Raw genomic sequence first — 25,595 nt, forward strand, 5'->3', positions numbered from 1 at the left:
TCCTCTCAGATTTTTCCTTCTAGTTGCTCCTGAATATAGTAGGCTAGAGGGCTTAAATATTTCTTATCATCACAATCGACTTTTTTTCCTTCTTATTTTGTGAAAAATAACATACATACAAAAACTATAAATTGCAAAGCACAACACCACAATTAGTTGTAGAACATATTTCAGAGTTGACATGGTTACAATTTCACAGTTTTAGGTTCTTCTAGCTGCTCTAAAATACTGGCAACTAAAAGAGATATCAATTTAATGACTCAGCATTCATATTCATCTGTTAAATCCTATCTTCTCTGTATAACTCCACCATCACCTTTGATCTTTCCATCCCTCTCTTTAGGGGTGTTTGGGCTATGGTGATTTAAAATTTTTTGTATTGAAAGAGTCTGTCACTAATATGGGGTAGTGAGATGAAACTCTCTGATGTTCTGGAGAGACTGGGCTAGGTTTCAGGACTTATCTGGACCAGGGACCCATATGGACGTTGTAGATTTCTGGAAAGTTACTCTAGTGCCTGGAACCCTTGTGGAATCTTATAAGTTGCCCTAGGTGTTCTTTAGGATTGGCTGAAACGGTCCTGGTTGAGGGTTGGCAGGTTATGATAGGGAGCAAGGTCTAACTGAAGCTTGCATAAGAGCAACCTCCAGAGTAGCCTCTCAACTGTATTTGAACTCTCTCTGCCACTGATACTGTATTAGTTACACTTCTTTTTCCCCTTTTGGTCAGGATGGAATTGTTGATCCCACAGTGCCAGGTCTGGATTCATCCCGGGGAGTCATCACCCACGTTGCCGGGGAGACTTTCACCCCTGGATGTCATGTCCCATGTAGGGGGGAGGGCAATGATTTCACTTGCAGAGTTGGGCTTAGAGAGACTGAGGCCACATCTGAGCAACAAAAGAGGTCCTCCAGAAGTAACTCTTAGGCATGCCTATAGGTAGTCTAAGCTTCTATGCTACCTACATAAACTTCACAAGAGAAAGCCTCATGATCGAGGGCATGGCCTATTGATTTGGGTGTCCCTAAAGTTTGATGCAGTATCAGGGGATTCCCTTATGGTAAAGGTTTAATAATTTCATATTTTTCTCCCATCCCTCATGGGGCTTTGCCAATGCTTTTTGACTATCTGCTTAATATACTCTAGGATGTATCCAGGCATTGCGATAATCTATGCAGGATTAAAGGACCTCTTTCTTATTCTGTGCTCCCTGTGTTTCAGTTGTTTAAATGAGGTATCCACATAGGTTGAATTAGATTATGCACTACAGAAAACTTCAGTTCTAACCAAATAGACCTTTCTTCCATTGGTGTCAAAGAGTATGTGAGGTTCTAAAACATAGACACTGTCTTTCTTACCCCTGTGTTTTGAGTTACTTTAACCCCAACCTGTTCAGCTTCATTCTTATCTCTAAATATCAGGTTATATATATAAAACAGACTCTCAAAATCCAGAAATAATAATCACCACTCCAGACTTAATGTGTCTGCTCTAAAAGCTTACAATCTAGGCCCCTGTTTTTTTATAAGCATTTTCTAAAGGTGACCACACCACTGTTGTTCTACTGTCCCACATGTTCATTCACATCCTTGCATGCCTCATAACATTGTTCCTTTTTGTACCAGCACAACCTTCGTTCATTAGTATACACCATCTTTCACCAATCTACTTCTCCATCAGTGCATCCTTCAGCCACCTGCATATCGGGCACCATGTGGAGGCCCAAAGTCCACAGTCCATCAACATTCTCAATTTTAGATCATTTCATTGTTCCCAAGAGAAAAAAAGGCAATAAACACACCCTCACCAAATAAGAAATCTAAACTTCCTCTTAACTCTTGTCCCTCCCCCCATTATTTACCTCTGCTGTTGCTGTGGTAGTGCTGATGGTTTCCTTTGAACACAGTTCATAACATGCAATAGCAGTTTTCCCCTTGTACCCTGGACTTAAACACTCTTTATGCAAGAGTGTTTAAAGTAATCTTTGAAGTAATTCTTGTGAGAACTAATATTTCTAGTGTGAATCAGTGGGACACATAGGTCTATACAACCCCTTTCAATCTTGTTCATCTTCAGTATGGTAATATTACTTATATACCCACTAGAGAATCACCTTCACTCCTATCTATTCCATTATATTGGAGTTCAACCTCGTTAGCTAACAGTTCACCCATCTCTAATTTCTATGTATCTCTAAGTCACCTGTATTCTGTATTATAAGCCTCTGATTATACCTTTATGCTGGTCATAAAAGTGGAATCATACAGTATCTGTCCTTTTGTGTCTGGTTCATTTCACTCAGCATTATGTCCTCAAGCCTCATCCATCTTGTTGTGTGCTTCAGGACGTCATTTTGTCTTACTACTGCATAACATTCCATCACATGTATATACCATATTTTGCTGATCCGTTTGTCTATTGATGGGCATTTGGTTTGTTTCCATCTTTTAGGAATTGTGAATAATGCTGCTATGAACATCGGTGTGCAAATGTCTGTTTCTGTGGTTGCTTTCAGCTCTTCTGGGTATATACCAACTAGTGCTATTGCTGGGTCATAGGGCAGCTCAATATTTAGTTTCCTAAGGAACCACCAAACAGTCTTCCATAGTGGCTGCACCATTGTACATTCCCACCAGCAGTGTATAAGTGCCCCAATTTCTCCACATCCTCTCCAATGTTTATAGTTTCCCGATTGTTTAATAGCAGCCATTCTTATAGGTGTGAGGTGGTATCTCATTGTAGTCTTGATCTGTATTTCCCTTATAGCCAATGAAAATGAACATCTCTTCATGTGCTTTTGAGCCATCTGTATTTGCTCTTCAGAAAAATGCCTATTCATTTGTTTAGCCCATTTTATAATTGGATTGTTTGTTCTTTTGTGGTTAAGTTGTATGATTTCTTTTTATATTCAGTAAATCAAACCTTTGTCTGATAAATGATTTCCAAATATTTTCTCCTGTTGAGTTGGCTGTCTCTTCATCTTTTTGACAAAGTCTTTTGAGGTGCAGAAGCATTTGATTTTGAGGAGTTCCCATTTATCTATTTTTTCTTTTGTTGCTTGTGCTTTGGATGTAAAGGTTAGGAAGCTACCCCCTATTACTAGGTCTTGAAGATGTTTCCCTACATTTTTTTTTTGAAGCTTTATGGTGCTAGTTCTTATATTTAGGTGTTTGATCCACTTTGAGTTAATTTTTGTGTAGGGTGTAAGATAAGGTCCTCTTTCATTCTTTTGGCTATTTATATCCAATTCATCCATGCCTAATTATTAAACAGACTATTTTGTCCCCATTCAGAGGATTTGGGGGACTTGTCAAAAATCATGTGACCATAAATATGGTGATATTTCTGTACTCTTGATTCGATTCCGTTGGTCAGTGCTTCTATCTTTGTTGCAGTACCATGCTGTTTTGACCACTGTGGCTTTATAAAGCTTTTAAAGTCAGGGAGTGTTAATCCTCCCCCTTCATTCTTCTTTTTTAGGATGCTTTTAGCTATTTGGGGTTTCTTTCCCTTCCAGATGAATTTGGTAACTAGCTTTTCCAAATCTTCAAAGTAGATTGTTGGAATTTTGATTGGTACTGTGTTGAATCTGTAGATGAATTTAGGGAGAATTGACATCTTAACTATGTTTAGCCTTCTTATCCATGAGCAGGGAATGCCTTTCCACCTATTTAAATCTTCTTTGATTTATTTTAGCAATGTCATGTAGTTTTCTGTGGATAAATCCTTTACGTCCCTAGTTAAGTTCATTCCGAAGTACTTGTTTCTTTTCATTGCAATTTTGAATGAAATTTTTTCCTTAACTGACTCCAGTTAGGTCATTGCTTGTGTATAGAAATGTTACTCATTTTTGCACATTAATTTTATATCCCACCACCTAGTTAAATTTGTTTATTAGTTCAATTAACTTTGCTGTAGATTTCTCAGGATCTTCCAAGTATGCTATCAAATCACCTGCAAATAATGAAAGTTTATATCTTTCTTTCCAATTTGGAAGCATTTATTTCTTTGTCCTGCCTGATAGCTCTAGCTAGAACTTCTAGCACAATGTTGAATAATAGTGGTGACAGTGGGCATCCTTTCTTGTTCCTGATCTTAGGGGGAAAGCTTTCAGTCTCTCTCCATTGAGTATGATGCTGGCTATTGGTTTTTCATATATTCCCTTTAACATATTGAGGTAGTTACTTTAGATTCCTGTCTTTTGGAGTGTTTTTTATCAGAAAAGAATGCTGAATTTTATTGAATGCTTTTTCAGCATTAATTGAGATGATCATGTGATTTTTCCCTTTCGATTTGTTAATGTGCTGTATTACATTAATTGATTTTCTTTTGTTGAAACTTCCTTGCTCTCCTGGTATAAACCCCACTTGGTCATTGTGTAAAATTCTTTTAATGTGCTGTTGGAGTCGATTTGCTAATATTTTATTAAGAATTTTTGCATCTATGTTCATTAGGGAGATTGGTCTGGAGTTTTCCTTTCTTATAGCATCTTTACCTGGTTCTGGTAATAAAGTGATGTTAGCTTCATAAAATGAGTTAAGTAGACTTCCGTTTTCCTCAATTTTTTGGAAAAGTTTGAGCAGAATTGGTATTAGTTCTTTTTGGAATGTTTGATAAAATTCCCCTGTGAAGCTATCTGACCCTGGGTTTTTCTTTGGAGAAAGACTTTTGATGACTGATTGAATCTCTTTACTTGTGATTGGTTTGTTGAGATCTTCTGTTTCTTCCTGAGTCAGTGTAGCTTGTTTGTGTGTCTCCAGGAATTTGTCCATTTCATCTAAGTTACCTAGTTTCTTGGTGTTTAGTTGTTCATAGTATCCTCTTATGGTTTCTTTTCTTTCTTAGGGTCTGTGTTAATCCACCCCTTCTCATTTCTGATTTTATTTATTTGTGTCTTCTCTTTTTTTTTCTTTGTCAGTCTTGTTACTGACCCATCAATTTTATTGATTTTCCCAAAGAACCAACTTTTGGCTTTATTGATTCTTTCCATTGTTCTTTTGTTCTCCCATTTATTTGTCTCTGCTTTAATCTTTGTTATTTCTCTTCTTCTATTTGCTTTGAGGTTAGTTTGCTGTTCTTTCTTACGTTCCTCCAGGTTTGCTGTTAAGTCCTCGACTTTTTGCTAATTTTTGTTTTTTAATATAGACATTTAGGGCAATAGATTTCCCTCTCAGCACAGCCTTTGCCACATCCCATAAGTTCTGATAAGTTATATTGTCATTTTCATTTATCTCCAGATAGCTACTGATTTCTCTAGCAATTTCTTCTTTGACCCTCTGGTTGTTTAAGAGCGTCTTATTTAATCTCTATATATTTGTGAATATTCTCATTCTTTGGTGGTCATTGAGATCCAGTTTCATCCCATTGTGATCAGAGAAAGTTCTTTGAATAATTTCAGTGTTTTTAAATTTATAAAGACCTGTTTTGTGCCCCAGCATATGCTCTATCTTGGAGAATGTTCCATGAGCACTAGAGAAGAATGTATAAACTTGTGTTTTGGGGTGCAATGATCTATATATGTCTGCTAGGTCTAATTCATTTGTCAAGTTTTTAACTTCCCTCTTTCCTTGTTGATCTTCTGTCTTGTTGTTCTATCTACAGAGGAGAGTGGTATATTGAAGTCTCCTACTATTATTGTTAAAACATCTATCACTCCTTCAGTTTTGCCAATGTCTGTCTCATGTACTTTGGAACTCCTTAATTGGGAGCATAAACATTTATGGTTGTTATATCTTCTTGATGAATTGACCCTTTATTTAGTATATGGTGTCCTTTGCCTGTTATGATGTCTTTACATTTAAAGGCTATTTTATTTGATATAGTATAGCTACTCCTGCTTTCTTTTGGTTATAACTTGCATGGAAAATATTTTTCCATCCTTTCACTTTCAGTCTATTTGTATCCTTGTGTCTAAGATGAGTCTCTTGTAAGCAACATTTAGCTGGATTATGTTTCTTAATCCATTCTGCCAATCTGTATCTTTTAATTGATAAATTTAGTCCATTAACATTCAAAGTTATTACTGAAAAGGATTTTCTTGATTCCACCATCTTTGGCTGGGTGCAGAATTCTTGGCTGGAAGTCTTTCTCTTTCAGGATCTTGAATATATCATACCACTGCCTTCTTGCTTCCAGGGTGCTAGTTGAGAGGTGTAAACTCAGTCTTATTTGGTTTCCCTTGTATGTAGTAGATTGTTTTTCTCTTGCTGCTTTTGGAATTTTCTATTTTCTCTTCAACATTTGACAGACTGATTAGTATGTCCCTTGGGGAAGGCCTATTTGGATTTATTCTGTTTGGAGTTCATTGGGCTTCTTTGACTTGTTTTTTTTTTATGTCTTTTATGAGGGTTGGAAAGTTTTCCCCCATTTTATCCTCAACTACTCTTCTTCTCCTGGAACACCAATTATTCTTGTATTTGTGCACTTTGTTTTGTCTGTCATTTCCCTGAGATCCAATTCAGTTTTTTCTGTCTTTTTTGCCATTTGCTGTTTTGAGTCTTAGAAGTCAGTTATCCTGTCCTCCATATCACTTATTCTTTCTTTCTTCAAATCTGGTGTTTTGTGCCTCTAGTTTGTTTTTTATTTGGTCAACAGTCTTTAATCTCCGTGATATGTGCTGTTTTTCTATTTATCCTTTCAAATTCCTCTTTATGCTCTTCTACTGTCTTCTCGATCTCCTTTATGTCATTTGCTATCCGACTTATTTTATTAAGTAGAGTTGTATAAACACCTTTGATTAGTTATTCCAATGTCTGTGTCTTCTCTGGTGTTTTTATTTGGTCATTAGGCAGGGCTTTATCTGTCTGCATTATGATATCCTTAGTGATCTTCTGCTATCTTCATGACATGTAAATATCTTGATTGATTTACTTTAGGAGTTGATTTTGTTCAGTAATCTAAGGCCTTGTGTTTGTGGGATGGTTGTACAGCAGAGATCAGGGTACGGGGTGGGGCACTCAGTGAGGTGATTTGTTTCAGGCCCTGTATAGGCGCAGAATGTTACACTGAGGATGTTACACTGATGCTTGTAAATGTGGGCACCCAGTGGCCAGGGAGAATGTAGCTGTGCAGGTGCACCAGTCTGGGGGGTGTAACCCTGGTGTGCCCTGGTCTAAGGCACGGGACCCTTTGTACACATGCATGGAGCTGGGCAGCAGGTCGGCGTTATCCGTTCTTGGATTGGGCAAATATGATCTGACTGCAAGGGTCAACACTTTCTCAGATCTGGAAGGTGTGGCTGAGGGCTGTGCTCATGCAAGGTTCTAGGACTGCTGTAAAGTGCAGTTTTCAGAGCTGAATGATGTGATTGAGGGCCTGGGCACATGCATGGGTCTAGGCGTGCTGTGAACTGATGTGCTGAGCTCAGGGAGGGGGGCAGGGTGAGGCTGTGCTACATTATGGGTAGTCTGGGTATGGAGGTTAGTGCCCGCAGCCTATATGTGCTGGCAGCAGCCTGCAAGGAATGGGGTGGGGAGGTAGTGCTCTGGAGGGGTGCAGGGAAGTGGGTCGGGCTTCAGTTGGGGTGGGGCAGGTACATGTACTGGGAGCGCCTGGAGTGCAGGGAATGGGATACATGGAGTGTGGTGTGAATTGCCGGTTTTGGGGCTGTACTGGTGAGAGTACGCGCCCAAGAAATGCAACCTGGCATACTTCCTAGTTTCCGACTTTCATCTGTGCACTCCTGCAGGCTCTGCACCTCTATATCAGCCTCCAGCTTTCTGCCTGAGTTCCTCGGCCTCTGCAATCAGTGCTGCCTTATGTGATGCAGAAGGCTCCCCCAGGTCAGCCACACTCATGAATGACCGCTTCAGTTGTCCTCCTGTTCCTTCTCTTACTTTTCCATAGAGCAGGGCTAATCTCGAGCTCCTCTATTCGGCCATCTTCCTGGAAGTCATTCAGTTTGTTTTATAAGGAAGTTGTTTACATACCCAAGTACCTTGTTATTAGTTGCAAATAATTTACAACACATCTTATAGCTGACCTGGGCACTCCGGTGTTTGTCTAAAGTCAGCTGTTGCAAACAGCTGCTCCCAGCAGAGGAGAGGAGGAATGGGTCCCAGGCCGAGGGAACAGAATACGCAGAGACATGGAAGTATGTAAAGTGACTTATGTATTCCAGGAAAGCAAGAAACTTTTGTGGCTGGAGCTGCCAGTGTAGGGGATGGCAGGGTGAGGAAATATTCCAGATTAAATTGGATAGATTCAGACTAAACTTCGAAGGGCCTTGAAGCTTTCATTTATTGACTGTGCAACTGGGTACACGGTTGTGACCTGAAGCTCAGTTTTCCCCTCCTTATAATGCAAACAATAATACCTACTTCATAGGATTGTGAGGGTTAAAAATATATATATGTGTGAAGGGCCCAGCACAGAGCTGTGCACAGCAAATGTTGGTAGAATCTCATCTTCTTTCTGTCCAGATGAAAGAATATAGGCTTTATCCTGCAGTAGAAAGTCTTCAAATTCTTAAGGAGAAAAGTTGTATGATTAAAGCAATTGCCTTTATTTCAGGGATCATATTCTGACAGTAGTGTACAAGGTAGTTTGGAGAAAGGTGAGGTGGTGGAGGTGGGGGCAGTGTTAACATATTAAATCATATTTACTTTCAATAAATTCTGCTTGTAACATTACTTCTTAGCTCTTTAAATAAGATTTTAAATATTTTGAATACTGAATTGACTTCCATAGAGCCTGAAGTGTTCTTTCTATTACCTCTCAGGGACTACTGATATATAACATAATCTTGGTCACACTTCTTTTCCTTTTGTTGTCATGCTTATTTGCTGGTTTCTGGTGTCCATTGTTGCCACAACACCACTACATTCTTGTGCATTCTTCCTTGGAAGGCCACTTTAGGTTTAATCCATGTTTACTAAAGGTTTGAAATAAAATCCTGGGAATCTAAGTACTTAACATCTACTTTTGCATTACAGGATTCCCCGGGCCTTTAAAGACTATATTGTAGGCTAAACAAGAAAGTAATTTCACACAGACATGTTATTTTAATAGTTTTTAAAAGTATCAAGGTAAACAGACCCATATTTAAATATTGTCTTTTTCATTTACAACTTGAATGACTTTAGGCAAATTACTTGCCCTCTAAACTTCAGTTTCTCAATATATAAAATGGGGAAATAGCACCTGCCCAAGGACATGAAGGTTTTCATGTGATGAAAACAGTATCTGACTCCTACAAGGTGATTAAACGTTATTTATTTTTTGATTCCTTTAAAAGAAAACCTTCTCACCCAAGGCATTTTCTGTGTTGTGTTCCTTGCTTTTTTAGGCAGCAGACTGTCCTGGGAAGCTGTTCATCTTCCATTCCTCCTTGCCAACTGCAGAAGCCCCAGGGAAGCTCAAAAGTAGAGATGACAAAAAACTGATTAATACAGAGAAAGAGAAGGTACTTAATGTGCAGTTGCCCTTTGAGGTGTTGTAGTAGGTTGAATAAATGCCCAACAAACACTGTTCATTTTTTATTTTTTATTGACAAAATATAACATACAAACACAAACATTCTTAACATATAAACATTCTGTTCTTGATCTATAATCAGTGACTCACAATATCATCACATAGGTGTATATTCATCACCATGATCATTTCTTAGAACATTTGCATCACCCCAGAAAAAGAAATAAAAAGAAAAAACTCATGCATACCATACCCCTTACCTTTCCCTCTCATTAACTCACAGTATTTCCATCTACCCAATATATTTTAACCTTTGTTCCCCCTATTTTTTGTTTATACCTCTTACTACTCCCTTTCATTGATCACTAGTATTTCAGTGCACTCAATTTATTTTGACATTTGTTCCCCCATTATTTATTTATTTTTAATCCCTATGTTTTACTCATCTGTCCATACTGTAGATAAAAGGAGCATCAGACACAAAGTTTTCACAATCACACAGTCACATTGTAAAAGCCATATAGTTATACAGTCTTCTTCAAGAATCAAGGCTATTGGAACACAGCTTAACAGTTTCAGGTACTTCCCTCCAGCCACTCCAATATACCTTAACTAAAGAGGTGGTATCTATATAATGTGTAAGAATAACCTCCAGGATAACCTCTCAAATCTGCTTTAAATCTCTCAGTCACTGACACTGTATATTGTCTCAAGAAGTTGAAGTTTTAAAATATGAATGATCATCTATTGTCAACACCCCACAATGTTGGCATGCCTTTATTCTTCCTCATGCAAAAACATTTTTTAGTGTGTACTTTTAGTCACTGTCGTTGTACACTCTAGGCATTCCTAGATTAAACCATCTCAGTCTCTATTGTCTATCTTTCCTTCTGAACAAACACTGTTCTTAATCTTAGCCCATGTACCTGTGGCTATGAACTCACTGTCAATAAGAGCTCTTGAAGGTGTAATTTTTAGTTAAATTGTAGCCCAATGAACGAGGGTGAGTCTTCATCTGGATTACTGGCAGCCTTTTTAAGAGAACCCAGAGGCCATGGAAGCCAGGAAAGGAGAGGACGTCTCTATGTGATGGGAGGTAGAGGTAAAAGCCATGGGACCCCAGGGATTGCCGGAGGCAGCACCAGAACTCTAGTCTTTGAGGAGAAGGCAAGCCTTGCCAGTATCTTGATTTGGGAACTCTTCTAGCCCCACATCTGTGAGTCAATAAATTGCTGTTGTTTAAGCCAACCCGTTGTGTGGGATTTGTGACAGCAGTTCTGGCAAACTAAGACAGGTGTCCATATGTCAGCTTTTTAAAAGGGGTTAAATAGAGGGAATATGTCCTTTATGTAAATAGTGGGGTGGGGGGGCAGGGGGAAGGGTTTGCAAACTCTTATTTATGAAAGTCCAGGACTTTGTATATTCCAGGAATATTTTGAATTGCAAATAATTTAGGAAATTTTATATTCCAAAAAATCTGTCTAGAAATATCTAAAATAAATTAAAATAAAAACCCAAACGTTCTTCATGTATAATCCGTATAAGAGAGACTAAGGGATAAATAAGGCTGTTATAGAAATGGAGGAAGTGTATGTGCAGGGGAATGCCAAAAGAAGATAAGAAGGGAGAAGGTAGAATGTGTCATTTAACAGCATTCCTTTGAGGCAGAGGCCTAAGGCAAGAGCTAGAGGTGCCTGCTCTGACAAATACACACAAGGGGTTGACTTAAACAACTGGAGTTTATTGACTCCCCATTTTGGAGACTTGCCAATACCAAGGTATTGGCAGGGCTCCCTCCTGGAGTTGGTAGTGTTCCAGCATTCCTGGGTCATGTGGCGCTCTCTTCTCCTTGCAATTGCTTCTCTGGTTTCCTGTGACTTCTGGCTTCTTCTAACATGTCCAGTTTCCTTTGCATATAGGGAATTTGGCCATATGAATTAAGGTCCACACTGTTCAGTTTGGTCTCATCTAAAGGATCTTTGAATCCCATTAACAAATGAGTCCACACCTTAACTAATAGTAACATCTTAAAGGTCATAGTTACAAACGGGTTCCTACCCATAGGATGAGGGGATAGGATTTGAATGTGTCTGTAGTGGGGACAGGAATCCACCCCCAACATAGGCCTTTGCTCAAACCCTCTGACTGCAGCAGAGAGCAAAAAGTCAGGGAGAAGGCCAAGGGCATGGAGGTAGGGACCCAACTACTGGCCAGTTGACATCAGGCAAGTTACTAACCTCTCTGAACCCCCTCTGGGACTAATCCTAGGATAGCAATGTAGTAACAGCTTCAGAGGACTGCTGAGGATCCAATAAAATTGAACACATACTCATATTTTTTACATGACATGAGACTGGCAGAGATTGATTAGGTACTCAGTGAATGGCTACTTCACTGATGGTGACCACAGCCCCTTTCTTCAGCACCGTTTAATTCCTGGACGATATATGTTTTCATTTTTAAAAACTCAAAGAGAATTCAATAGAAATTTAAATGTTGAGCCAAAAATATTTTTCTATTTTTTTTTTTTTTTTCCTTTTCTGCATCTGTTCCTTCAGATACTCTTCCATCCCCAAACAAATGTCTACGACCATCTGGCCAAGGAATGTGTGGCTCACGGCTGCTCGGTGACACTCTTCCTCTTTCCCAGCCAGTACGTGGACGTGGTCTCCCTGGGCTTTGTACCTCAGCTCACTGGAGGAACCCTTTACAAATACAACAACTTCCAGGTGCATGCCAGAGGTTTACCTCGTTTTTCTAATTGATTTTTGTTTTTAGTGTATAAGAAAGCTGTGCCCCCTTGTGGGCCACTGACAAATAAACAGTCTGAGAGCAGATGGAAAGCACTGCATACTTGCTAAGCAGTTGCTTTCGTGTTCCCTAAGTGTTTGGCAGCAGATTAAACTCATCCCGTCTCAGAGTTGAATATTGGTGTAAACGCTCATAATGGGAAAAATAGGTTTTGTATAAAGTGTATGTCAGATGTTGCTTTAAAAAGTGACTAGAAATTTGTTTTCAGTTGTTGGGGTTTGGGAGAGTCAATTCATTACACCCTCTCTTTCAAGCCTGAATTGAGAAGCAGATATAAAAGATAATCAAAATGCCAACACTGTAACACAGACCAGGGTTTGTGGGCAAGGGGACTTGCTAATGCTTCACCCCTGAATTTGTCAAACTTACATACCCAGGCACTCAGTGGGCACAGGTACAAGCTTCTCCTGCGGACACCTGCTCGCTTGAAACCTTATTGCAGGGCAAAAAATGTTTGCCTCCTGCATGCAGCTGCCTCCCAAAAAGGAAGACCCAGAAGAGTCTGAGCTGCACAGACCCAGTTCCTCTTTCCAAGCTCACTATACAGATAAATGCCTCCTTCTCAGGAAAGGGGGAATTTTTCCAGGCTGGGGGGATGAGTGTCCCCCAGACATAAATGACAAATGAGATTTATCAGATATTTTATTTATCATGGATTAAATTATGTTCCATTGCCCAGAGATATTTATATCACAGACTTAGGTAAAGGAATTGAAATTGACTTGGGAAGCTTTAAGAATCCTTTGCAAGGTTTCTTTTTCAAGGTTTTTCAGAGTGTGCCTCTTTTAGGCACACTTTAGAAAACAAGCTTTTAATAATCATATAGAATTCTAATTCTGGATGTTGAAGCACAGAAAGGTCTTCCTAAAACAGGACTTTGTATCTTCAATTCCTTATTGGTCAAGCCCTGACATACGAGTAATTTTTCCTTGCTGGAGCCCTTAGCCATGTGTTAGATGGTCATCAGCCCTGCAGTGACTTAGCTTTAGCCGTGGGTACACTATAATGTAACCATCCAGGTTTATTACTTTTTCTCTCATTTAAGAAGTTTTTGAGTTATATGCTAATCCTGTGTAGTTTCTGATATACTAAAGGACATTTACTTGTCCTTCAACATAGCAATAATTATTATTGATTCCTTCGATATGCCACTAAAAACTAAATACTGTTGTTATCCAATAGAGGAAAACCCTTTAAGGTGTAAGCAGGGAATACAATATTTTATAAACAGAGTGTTGTGAATTTTAGCCGCGCTACTACTCATTTTGTTTGCTCCACGTTTTTGTAAAATTGAATCACACCGCAGCATTTCTTTCTTATCTTTAAAACAGAAATGTTAAATAGTGTCGTCTAGTCAATAATACTGTAAAAAGAAAATTATAAAAATAAAGACCAAGAACTTTGCAGGCATCAAAATGAGCATAAACAATTAAAGAGATTATAATAAAAGTTGTTCTCTCCTCCCTCCCTCCCTCCCTCCCTATGAGTGTGAAGGGGGTGGGGAGGAAGGCTGCGTGGGTCTGCTGCTCTCTCACAGTTTAAATAGTGGTGGTGAGAATTTCTCCCAGGTCGAATGGGATGCTTTAGAAGCTGTTGCTCGGTCTGTCGTCTCCTTTTGCTGGGCATGCAGCTCAGTATTGCGCTCACGTGCATATCGCATAAACGTTGCTGAGTTGTGAATTGTGAAAAGCCCACAAGAGATGTGATGAAAGTAGAATAATTAACAAGGCTGGGAGAAGGCATTTCCACTAATACTGTCATGAACTATCCTCTGATGTCGCTTCACCAAGCTCTGAACACAAACCCCAACCTCTCTAAAGGGAATATACATTAGGTCATAGAATGTCTTTATCTATAACCCCTGGGGGGATCATTAATTCTGTCTCACTGTCCTCTTTTGCAAAATGAAATTAATAACTGATACCTGATCTTCCCATTCAGGTGCTATGAAAATGAAAGAAATTAATAGAAGTGAGCTTAACTTGAAAATTTAAGATTCGCTGTCTAAAGATCTCATGCCTTCTTTAATGATATAAACATAAGATGTGCACATTAGTGTGCCAAATCAAGATCTAAAAAAATAAAAGAATGCTGCTTTAAATACTTTACTGCCATCTGGTGGACAATTGTTTTTGCTTTATTTTTTAGATGCACTTGGATAGCCAACAATTTTTGAACGACCTCAGATATGATATTGAAAAGAAAATAGGATTTGACGCTATTATGAGAGTTCGCACCAGCACAGGTCATTATCACAGATACCATTTTCTGGGGCTCTGTTGTATGATTGTTTCCTTTTCAAAGTAATAATAGGCCAGAAAAGAAAATATCAGTAAAATAAGGAAAAGCATAATTTCCCCTCATCCTTAGGTTTCAGACCCACTGATTTCTTTGGTGGAATTTTTATGAACAACACGACCGATGTAGAAATGGCAGCCGTCGATTGTGACAAGGCAGTAACCGTGGAGTTCAAACATGATGACAAACTCAGTGAAGACAGCGGAGCCTTAATCCAGGTGATGTAAAGTTTATTCCCATCTTTTGCATTTTAGTTTATTACTGACAGTAGTCGTTGGGTAGATTAAAATACTACCAAACAGGTTTAATGAGACAGTCTTTTCATTAAAACAAAACAAAAAATCCAATTCTGTTTCTCCAAAGGCAAAAGTCATTAGATTAGAGAGCTCAGTTCTGTGGTTTCTCTACACTCTGACTCCTGTATGCTGCTACTTTATATTGGAGTAACAAGTACATGTCATTGCACAAGAAAGAGCCCTAGCAAACTTGTGGTCAGTATTCTGGCCATCAGCAGACTGTTTTCTAGCATGTTTCATTCTTTCAGGCTTCAGCCACCCAGTCACTTCTTTGTTGCACTGCTGTCATATGTTAGGCACATTATCATATTATAACCGAGATGAAATAAGATTTGGTTTTTGTAGTAATTAAGATCAACTAAAGGCATGGAGACTTTAAATTGAAACAAGAAAAATTGTATCTAATGGTCAGAATGTTCAGACACAAGCTGGCATCCTTAAGGGTGGGGAGAGGTTTATTTTTTAAGTACAGACTTTTGAATTATATCTTTGCTTTCTTGAAATAAATACATGTAATCTCATCAGCGTAAGACTTAAGTACACCCTCAAGACAATTGTGTATTTTTAGGGAAAGTGAACCTTGAGTAGGGCTGTGAGAACATGAAGGTATTGTTTCTAGACCTGGATTTGTGGTCATAAAATCTGAGTACATGAAATGCAGACTGCTTGTGGAAATGCAACCGGATATTTACATAGCTACTGAATAGCCCAGTAATTTAAACAAGTGAAATGCTACATAGAAACCCAGTGTATGAATTGTTCGTTATTTCTTCCCAAACTGGTTGTCATTTACTCTTTAGCAATAACGGAAAAACATCTGTGGAAAAATTTAGATGTCTTTTAGTTGGGCACACCGTTCTGTTAATGCAAATAAAATCAAGCTAGCTTGGGAGGATATGTTAACCAGAAAAACGTGTGACCTCGATGTTGTCTCTGCAGTGTGCTGTGCTTTACACAACAATCAGTGGCCAAAGAAGACTCCGGATTCACAATCTGGGTTTAAACTGCAGCTCCCAGTTAGCTGACCTCTATAAGAGCTGTGAGACAGACGCCCTTATCAACTTCTTTGCCAAGTCAGGTAACACTTTGCTAATCCTCTGGTTGGGATGCTGGCCTAATAATTCAGTCAAGACGTGGTAGTTAATTGAGTCAGTAAGTGAAAAGTACTATGGGAGCACAAGTCTCTGGTGGATAAATTCAGAACTTGTAAAAGCAAAGCGTGACTGACGATAGCTAGCATCTCTAGCTCTAGATTAATAATGTAATAACTCAGTTCAAACCCGCTATACAGTTTAATATTATTTAAAGTTTTCTTCCCAGAGTGGGAATGGGGGCATGAGTTAAAATTTAGGAAGGTGGTATTTAGATTCTTGTTACAATTTTTTAATATTTCCTCTAGCCCGTGGGATAATGGAAGGAAACTGTCCTTAAACTTCATCCTAAACTTGCTTATCGATACCATGACAGGATGAAATGGGATGGGCCCCAAGTCTGGGTTTTCATTGGCTTTTCTCCAGAGGGCCTACACCCAGGTTTACAAGAAGGAGCACCCCATTCTGTAGGAATTGAGGACATCAAAATATCGCAGACTGGCCTTTTTAGTCTTTATGTTTAGAATTCTGACCTAATATTCTAAGAAAAAATCTAGACCAAATATCTACCTGTTACTGTACATAGGCCCCTATACGTCACTGGCCAGATCACCACAGTTATTCAAGGGGAGGCCATTAGCAAATAAATTTAACTTTTTTTTGTTTGTTTTAACGTGCAAACATTTTAATGGTTATTGTTGAACATACATTTTGGAAATTTTTTTACTTCAAATTGTGACAAGTTAAATAAATGAAATTTAACATTTTTAAAAGTTATTTTTCCTTTCTGAAGATAACAGAAATTTATTCTTTTTAAAATTATTGTTAGAAGGGATGGATTTCTGAGCTACAACGTTGACGCCCTTTTCATTGTTTTGTGCACATAGCTTTTAAAGCAGTTCTACACCAGCCTTTGAAGGTCATTCGGGAAATCCTGGTTAATCAGACTGCCCATATGTTGGCATGTTACCGAAAGAACTGTGCAAGTCCATCTGCCGCAAGCCAGGTAAGTTACTTGTCGTACATCAATATTGAAATGATGTAAACAACTGTCATGCCTTCAGCATGTGCCTGTTGAGGGCGTGTGACATTCAGGCCCTTTGATAGAGACTGTGTGGATCATACAGTCAAGAAGGTTGAAAATGCAGATTTTGGGGGGGGGATATGGTATTTTTATAGCCAACATTTAAAAACTTAATGGCTTTGCAAGGTGCATGAGCCAAAAAGTGTGCACATTTATTTATTTCTGTTCACAGTCGAACTGCTACATTATGTATAATAGAGTGCTATATGTAAGAAGCATCACAACATAAAAAGGACTTTTCTTTTGCATATGAAGATAGACATTTGGTTGTGAAATATGTGTGTTTAAATACTTTTTAGGCATGCATATCAACAATCGAAGTTAACATAAGCTGATAACAGTAATGACATTCTTTATATTATATAAACAAATATAATTTATTATATAAATATTGGAGTGCTTTATTTTTGAAGATTATTAATAGATACGAAGATTTTTGAAAGAATTGTCTCTGGGTTATCATCTAGTGATTGAAATTTTAGCAAATCCTTTAAATAAACCTCATTTAGCTTCTCTCCTGTAAAAGAAAAAGTAAAACCTTATGTCTGCATTTATTTTTGTATCTGTTCTCTTGTCCACATTCTTCCCTATATCAGTCAAGTTAGGATACCATTGTTCATAGTATTGAATATCTGAGTATAAAATTTGATTAAGAGAGAAGACAGTGAGCAACAGACGGGAAAACCTTCCGGCTCATTCATCGTCAGAAGTGGATACTGAGGAGGTATGGGCCCCACGCTGATCAAGATGGTAGAGTGAGGCGCTTCAGGGCTCTGTCCCCCCCAGAAGCTTTGAATAACCAGGAAGAATCATCAGAAATGTCTTTCTCAAGTCTCCAGAAAGCAGTTAAAGGACTGCAGTACCAGGGCGAGCAACAAATCAAGAAAATAGCTATTTACAGTTTTGTAGGAGCATGTCATGGCTCCCTGGTTGGTCCCTCCGTCAGTCCTCAGTGCCTCTGAGCAGTACTCGCCCATGCTGTCAGTGTGAATCCCAGGGCCTGGTTTGGGAGGGGGCAGAGTAACCCTCATGTGAATACTGGCGCATGTATGTCTGGTCTAGTCTATCTATCTGGTGGTGGCCTGAGGGACTCACCATTCCAGAACTTCTCCTGCATGTAGAAGGTAGCACACAGAGCTTTTACAGAATTCTGTAAGAGCGCAGTCAGGTGGCTGCCTGGGGCAAGAGATTGCTGGCTGTAGGGTATACATTGCAGTGCCCTGGACCTTGAAGAAAGTATTTCCTGAAGAAGAGGGGACATTTGTATTTGTGTAAATGGGGGAATTCCTGGGGCCCTGACACTTATACCCAAGACAAGGCATGAATAAGCTCTGAAGGAGAGTGCCCTCACCGGTCATTTTGCAAAGACTGAGAAAGTTTTCTTTTTTCCTTCTTCTGTTTTTTTTGTCAGGGGAGGGAGTATTTTTCTGGCTCTTGACATTCAAGGAAAGCTCTGTCATAACACTGGCTGAATACAAGCTTAAAGAATAGACACCTCAGACTCTAAATTTCTATGATAACACTTTAAAATATCAAAATGTCCAAGTCTAAATGAAAGATTACAAAACTTACACAGAAACAAGAAGTGATGGCCTGGGCAGAGGAGAAAATTAAAACCTTAGAAACCATCAGTGAGGAGGACCAGACCTGGGACATACTAGGAAAGACTTTTAAAAATGGTCTTAAATATGCTCAGAGAGTTAAAGGAAAGCATGGACTAAGAACAAAAGGAAATCAGAAAAATGATTGATGAACACATACCAAAAATCAATAGAGACATGGAAATTATGAAAAGTATCAGGAGGATAGACACCTAAAGAGATGTCAGTGAGCTCCAATATAGGTATCGGGATTGCCAGCAGAAGTGCAACTCACGGGCTCTAATGGAAAGACATTTAACTCACATAGAGAAAAGACAGAGCAAGGTCAGGTTCACTAGTGGCCAGTAGTTCCACAAGACCAGTGGAACTAATTCATGGCTGATGCAGGGAGATGTTCTACCCTGACGCCTCCTCCTCTGTTCATATGCCGCTGCAGTGGAGGTGCCCTACTCCTTCCCACAGGGACTGTCTCCAGTGAATGTCCACGTAGGCTTGGATCAGCAGAGGAAGGAATGTACTAGCAGACCCCATAACTACTTAGGAGTTTGTGTTTTATTCCACCAGGCTGACAGACTTGATCCTAACCACAGGGTGTATTTGTGGGAACCAGGGAAAGGTGACAGGTCACACTGGGATAGCTCCCTACTACAAAAAGAAACCAAATAGCTGAAGATCGTAGTAACAGAATTTAAAATTTCCTGATGGATTCAGCAGTAGATTGGAACTGGTAGAAGAAAGAATCAGTGAACTTGAAGATAAGATGATCGAAATCCTCCAGTCTGAAGGGCAAAAGAAGAAAGAATGAAGAAAATGAATAGGTCTGTGGAACCCATGGGACAATATCAACAGTACCAGTATTTGCATCGTGGGAATCCTAGAAGGAGATAAAGACAGAAAGGAACATGGACCAAGAAATCCATATCTGGCAAAACTGTCTTTCAAAAATGAGGCAGCGATGAAAGCATTGCCAGATAACCAGAAGGTGACAGACTTCATCACCATAAGACCAGCCCTACAAGAAATGTCCTGTAGATTGAAAGGAAAGGACATTAGACAATAGATCAAAGCCACATGAAATAAGAATTTTCAGTGAGGACAGCAAAACAACGTGGGTAAATATAAATGTTACTACTATTGTTTGTTTGGTTTGCAGCTCTTCTTTTTAACTTCCTACAGAATAGAAAAGGCAGATGCATAAGATATGATAAATCAGTGGTTTGGGGTTCATAATGTATAAACATGCAATTTGTGACAAAAATTACATAAAATTGGGGGAACAGAGGGGTTTAATGATATATTTTGTGTATTTCATTGAAGTTATGTTGGTATCTAAGCAAATGAGTGTGCTATAGATTTATGATATTGGAATTAAGCCCCATGGTAGATACAAAGAAAATATCAGAGAATATGCAAGCTTATGTAGACAGAAAAGAGAGAACAAGTTGCCAGAGGCAGAGGGCAGCCGGGGGAGTGGGGATTAATGCACAAATGGTTGTAGGGTTTCTGTCTGAGGAGATGAGACAGTTTTAGTGATGGAAGGTGGTGAGGAGACGACAACACTGTGAATGTGGCTAATCCCACTGAGTGGTATTCTTGGGAGTAGCTGGAGATGGAAAATTTTATGTCATATGTATTGCCACAATTTAAAAAAAAGAGCTGAAGAGACAATGAAAATTAAATGCAGCAAATTATTCTGGGCAGGATCTAATAGTGGAGAAAAAGCTGAAAAGGACATTTTGGGGACATATGAAAAAATTGAAATAAAGACTATGAGCTTTATATCAATGTTAAATTTATTGAACTTGGTAACTGCACTTAAGGTGATGACATAAGTAAATATCCTTGTCATTAGGAAATGTGCATGGCAAGGAAATGTTCCTTGAACACTTAATACTGTATTGTAGGATGGATTTGTAGGATTATACAGTCTACACTCAAGTGTTCAGAAAATGGATTAGTAAATAGGTAGACAGACAAACAAATGGATTGATAGATTGATGGCTAGATACAGTGATACAGCAAGTGTAGCAAAATATTAAAATTAGTGGATCTTGGTATTTGAGGGTTGGGGGTATGTCAGAGTTCTCTGTATGGTTTTATAATATTTTTATTACTGTCCTTTAAGTTTGAAAGTTTTTCAAAATAAAAAGATTTTTAAAAAGTGGATACTAGTGAATAAAAAAGTATTTGCAAAGTCCCCCTTGGGGGAATTGTGAGATTGTGAGAAAGGGGTAAAATTCAACTTCCCCAAGTGGAGAATTCTTGATAGTCTCACAAGCAGTGGGGACAACCAAAGCAACAGGCTGAGCCCCCAATCTTGGGGTTTGTTCATATGAAACTTAACCCCGCAAAGAATAGGCTAAGCCTACTTAAAATTAGGCCGAAGAGTCACCCTCAAGAGAACCTCTTTTGTTGTTCAGATGTGGCCTTTCTCTCTCGGCCAACATGACAAGCAATCTCACTGCCCTCCCCCTCTCTACATTGGACATGGCTCCCAGGAGTGTGGACCTTCCTGGCAACATGGGACAGAAATCCTAGAATGAGCTGGACTCAGCACCAAGGGATTGAGAAAACCTTCTTGACCAAAAGGGGGAAGAGAGAAATGAGACAAAATAATGTCAATAGCTGAGAGATTCCAAACAGTGTCTAGAGGTTTTCCTGGAGGTTATTCTTACACATTAAATAGATATCACCTTTTTAGTTAAGGCATAACAGAGAGGCTGGAGGGAAGTGCCTGAAAATGTACAGCTGTGTTCCAGTAGCCATGTTTCTTGAAGATGATTGTATAATGATATGGTTTTCGCAACATGACTGTGTGATTGTGAAAACCTTGTGTCTGATGCTTCTTTTATCTACCTTATGGACAGATGAGTAAAACATATGGATTAAAAATAAATAAATAATAGGGGGAACATGTTAAAATAAATTTAGTAGAGTGAAATGCTAGTGATCAATGAAAGGGAGGGGTTAAGGGTGTGGTATATATGAACTTTTTTCTGTTTTCTTTTTATTTCTTTTTCTGAATTGATGCAAATGTTCTAAGAAATTATCATGATGATGAATATAAACTATGTAATGAAAAAATAAGAAAAAAAGAATGTTCATATTGTATGTTGATTGGTTTTATTAATAAAAATTTTTTAAAAAGTCATACCAAAAAAAAGTGGGTACTTACAGGACATCTGAAACCCTACCAAAAAGTAAGCCTTCAGCAGCAAAAATAATGCAAATTAATTTAGGAGCCAAATCCTTTTCTGGGATAATAAGGAAAATAAATCAGACACACATATTAGCTTGGAATTTTTTTTTTTTTTGCATGGGCAGGCACCAGGAATTGAACCCAGGTCTCCGGCATGGCAGGCGAGTATTCTGCCATTGAGCCACCGTCGCTCTGCCCTGGAAATTTTTTTTTTTTTAGTGAAATTTTGAGTTTAAAATCAGAACAGGGATACATTAAACAGAAAAAAGTGCTTTTCTGAATAGAGTCAAGAGGCTACTCTGGAGGTTGTTCTTACACAAGCTTCAATTAGACCTTGCTACCTATCATAACCTGCCAACCCCCAACCAGGACCATTCCAGCCAATCCTAAAGAACACCTAGGGCAATTTATAAGACTCCACAAGGGTTCCAAGCACCAGCATAACTTGCCAGAAACCTACAACCGCTAGATGGGTCCCTGGTCCAGACAAGCCCTGAAACTTAGCCCAGCATCTCCAGAACGTCAGATAGTTTCATCTCCTTACCCCATATTAGTGACAGCCCCTCCCAACATAAAAAAGTTAGAATAGCCATAGCCCAAACACCCCTAAAGAGAGAGAGAAAGATCAAAGGTGATGGTGGAGTTATATAGACAAGATGGGATTTAAGAAATGAATATGATTGCTGAATCATTAATTGATATCTCTTTAAGTCTCCAGTATCTTAGAGCATTAGAAGTAAAAACCTAAAATTGTGGAATTATAATCCATGTCCAACTTTGAAATATGTTCTACAACTAATTGTGGTGCTGTGCTTTGAAATTTATCTTTTTTGTATATATGTTATTTTTCACAAAAAAAGGAAAATCAATTGTGAGAAAATAAAAGTCAATTGTGATGATACTAAAATATTTAAGCCTTCTAGCCTCCTATATTCTGAAACACCTAAAAGTAAAAATCTGAGAGGATCATATGGTAGCCCATGACAAACTCTGGGATCTGTCCTGTAACTACTTGTTGAAGAGTGCTTTGAAAACTATTGCTTTTTTAGTTCTTTGCTTTGTATATATGTTATACTATACAATAAAAATGTTAAAAATTAAAAAAAACATAAAAAGGAAAAAATACTTTTGTGGTCATCAAATTTTGAGATGCAAAGCATCCCCAAAACACCATAGACCAGCATATTCCTGAGAGGCATCCACCATCACAAAAGGTTTTTGCTCTTTGAACTACTCACATTTTGTAGCAGAACATAGAACAAAGTTCCTCAGACATCATTCCTCCTTTCTGTCTAAATGTTTTCACAAATAGCCTCTTTTTTTCATTCAAAAGAAAAGCAAACCGCTTTCTTGCTTGGCTCATTGGCCTCTTCCTCTCACCCAGGGATCTGATCTCTTAATGAAAGGGTTCAGGGCACCAAATGCAGCCAGAAGTTCCTAGGACACCAGTGGCTTCCTCACTGGTCTTTCTCATAAGGTGACATGTCTTTCTTTGAGGGGAGTCACTCTCCTGAGATTATTGGGAGTCAGAGGAGAGTGGGGAAGCAAAGGGATGAGAAAAGAATGAGACTTTCATAAATGACCCACAGCCAGGGAGAACTGTCCAGTTTTACAAACCACCCACTACAAACTCCCAACATGCCCAACTAGAGGGGAATGAGAGAGTTCCTAAGAGCTGGGGAAACAAAGGGTGGTGACATAAAACAGCAGACTCATCTACTGACATTTCTCACCTCCCTAACATTTGAAGATGTTAATTAGAAAGTTGCTATTCAAAATTATACTGAAATCATATCTAAACATAGGTCTAGTCACCTTAAAAATAAACAGTGACTCCTCAGATAAAAGAAGTGATAGAGATCAAATACCAACACTTGAGGTATACCTTTGATGTAAATATGGGCTGGCAGAGAAAAAGGAAGGAAAGGAAGAGGGGAGTGGGAAGAAGGGGCAAATTCAGAGTACAATGGGGAAAGTAAGAAAACTGGAAAGAACGGTTTATAAGCCCATGCTTATGTATATCAGCTGCCAAACAAACAGTTCCAAAAGGAAAAAAAAGTTCTGAAAGTAACTTCAAACTCAAAATATAAGAAACTGCAATCTTAAGACAATAAATAACGCCATTGCCGATTAGATTGTTACACAGTGACTGTTTTGACTGAGTACTCAAATGGTTCAGTGCTTTTCAGAGATCATTCTTAAGTATTTTCTGGTGCAAAGCTATCTCAGGCATTATCCACTAAATGGAAGAAGCCAAAGTGTCTTTATTACTTGGTATAGACCCTCCCTGGAAACAGAGAAAATCACCTGGATATTTTAGAGTACAAGAGGGCTCTGCAAGTAACCAGATAAAAGCAGAAGGGATGGAGAGTGGGAAAGAATTCTGGTTAACTGAGGGCTTCCCTTTGACGTAGAGAGATTTAAGATGTTTGCACAAATGCACTAAGTCATGGGAAGAGGAACTGTAATACTACAGACACAAGACATTCTTCCGAGAGGAAGGAGGGGAAGCCGACCTTGAAATAGTGTCAGAGAGTGATGCTGCCAGAGCTGCACAAACTGTTCTCTGTCCTGAGCACAAACACCCCAAGGTCAAAGGGAAAGCGGCTCTCTGTTTGTTCATCATTTCCTTCAATGGTTTTAAAGACTCCAAACTCTGACTCCTGCAGGACTGAACCACAAGTGGGATATAGGAAGGAGAGACAGAGGGTAAGGAACATGAATAATGCTGAACCCATCAAACTTCTGTATCCCTTTCCAAATTTCCCAGCCAGGTAGTTAGTTGGTAGGTCACTATGATTGGAAACACACACACTCGAAGGGGAGGTACCTCAGTAGGAAAATGACCAGGGACACTAGAATTTAGTTGTTTTTTTCTATGGGCTGCTTTTAGTTCTACAGAAATACGCTCAGGGCTTTCAATGTAATCTGTCTAACTGGAGAGGAGAACAGGAAACAGGGTGAGGATAGTGTTAGAGGAAGCTCATCTCATTTGGCACCTAGAGGAAGAGGAGGAGGTGGAGACTGCAAGGGACACTGGATTACTTTCTCAAATAAGAAAAATCATGATCATACGATGTAGCAACCAGATCATGGTCATCTTCCAGAGACATGTGGTCCCAGTGCTCTTTCTGGGCTAGTTACCAGTTAGACATCTTACATATTATTAGAGATTAATTTTTTTCTAATATTCCCATGTAGAGACATGCACATATAATTTTCTGATACTACCTTGCCATTTCACTGGTTGCTTCTTATTCATCAGGTCATATTAAGACAGTTTAGACATCTGTTGTCCTAAATGGCATAAAAGGGCTGAGCTTGGCTCATGAGGACACCATTAGGACAACAAAGTCTGATTAGAGGAGGCTGGATTATAGGGGGCAAAAGGAAGAAAACAGAGATAAGAAAGAAAGTTGAAGAAGGAAAAAGGAGCAAAAGAGTGAAAGAAAACAAGGAAACAGTCTTATTCAGTGTTTTTAAAGTGGGGAAGAAAATGTGGTAATTGATGGCCACTATAAAACCTCCCTCCCACTACCCAATTCCCTCTGTAAATTAGTTATTCTTGGGGAGAAAGGGTGTGGGAAGGAGTAGATATTCCTGTAAGTCCAGTTTGACTCTGGAAAATTCTCCAAATTAGAGAGATTGGGTGAAGACAATCTACCTTGCTTAAGTTAGCTCAAAACTTTGTATGACAATCCTAGTTACCTGTCTTAACACAGTGTCTATCGTAGGAACCATGGAGTGAGCACCTCCTTCAATTTTGTGCTCTAAGCACTTTTGCCGCAGTCTAGCTCCCAC

General features: G+C 38.9%; 1 protein-coding gene across 2 annotated transcripts in view; it reads left to right on the forward strand.

The window, feature by feature from the left end:
• SEC24D (SEC24 homolog D, COPII component) overlaps positions 1 to 25,595 on the forward strand; it is a 137,537-nt gene that overhangs the window by 100,945 nt on the left and 10,997 nt on the right. The window contains exons 14-20 of one of the 2 annotated variants that reach the window (XM_077142443.1): positions 9,287 to 9,403; positions 11,973 to 12,143; positions 14,374 to 14,470; positions 14,596 to 14,741; positions 15,759 to 15,897; positions 16,798 to 16,916; positions 17,649 to 24,894. In XM_077142443.1, the coding sequence (XP_076998558.1) occupies positions 9,287 to 9,403; positions 11,973 to 12,143; positions 14,374 to 14,470; positions 14,596 to 14,741; positions 15,759 to 15,897; positions 16,798 to 16,916; positions 17,649 to 17,714 (855 nt within the window). In that variant the 3' untranslated portion in view covers positions 17,715 to 24,894. Of the gene's footprint in view, positions 1 to 9,286; positions 9,404 to 11,972; positions 12,144 to 14,373; positions 14,471 to 14,595; positions 14,742 to 15,758; positions 15,898 to 16,797; positions 16,917 to 17,648; positions 24,895 to 25,595 lie in introns of those variants that run through there. The other variant, XM_077142442.1, reaches the window with a different exon arrangement.

Source organism: Tamandua tetradactyla, chromosome 24, assembly GCF_023851605.1.
Source record: "Tamandua tetradactyla isolate mTamTet1 chromosome 24, mTamTet1.pri, whole genome shotgun sequence".
Classification (NCBI taxonomy): domain Eukaryota; kingdom Metazoa; phylum Chordata; class Mammalia; order Pilosa; family Myrmecophagidae; genus Tamandua; species Tamandua tetradactyla.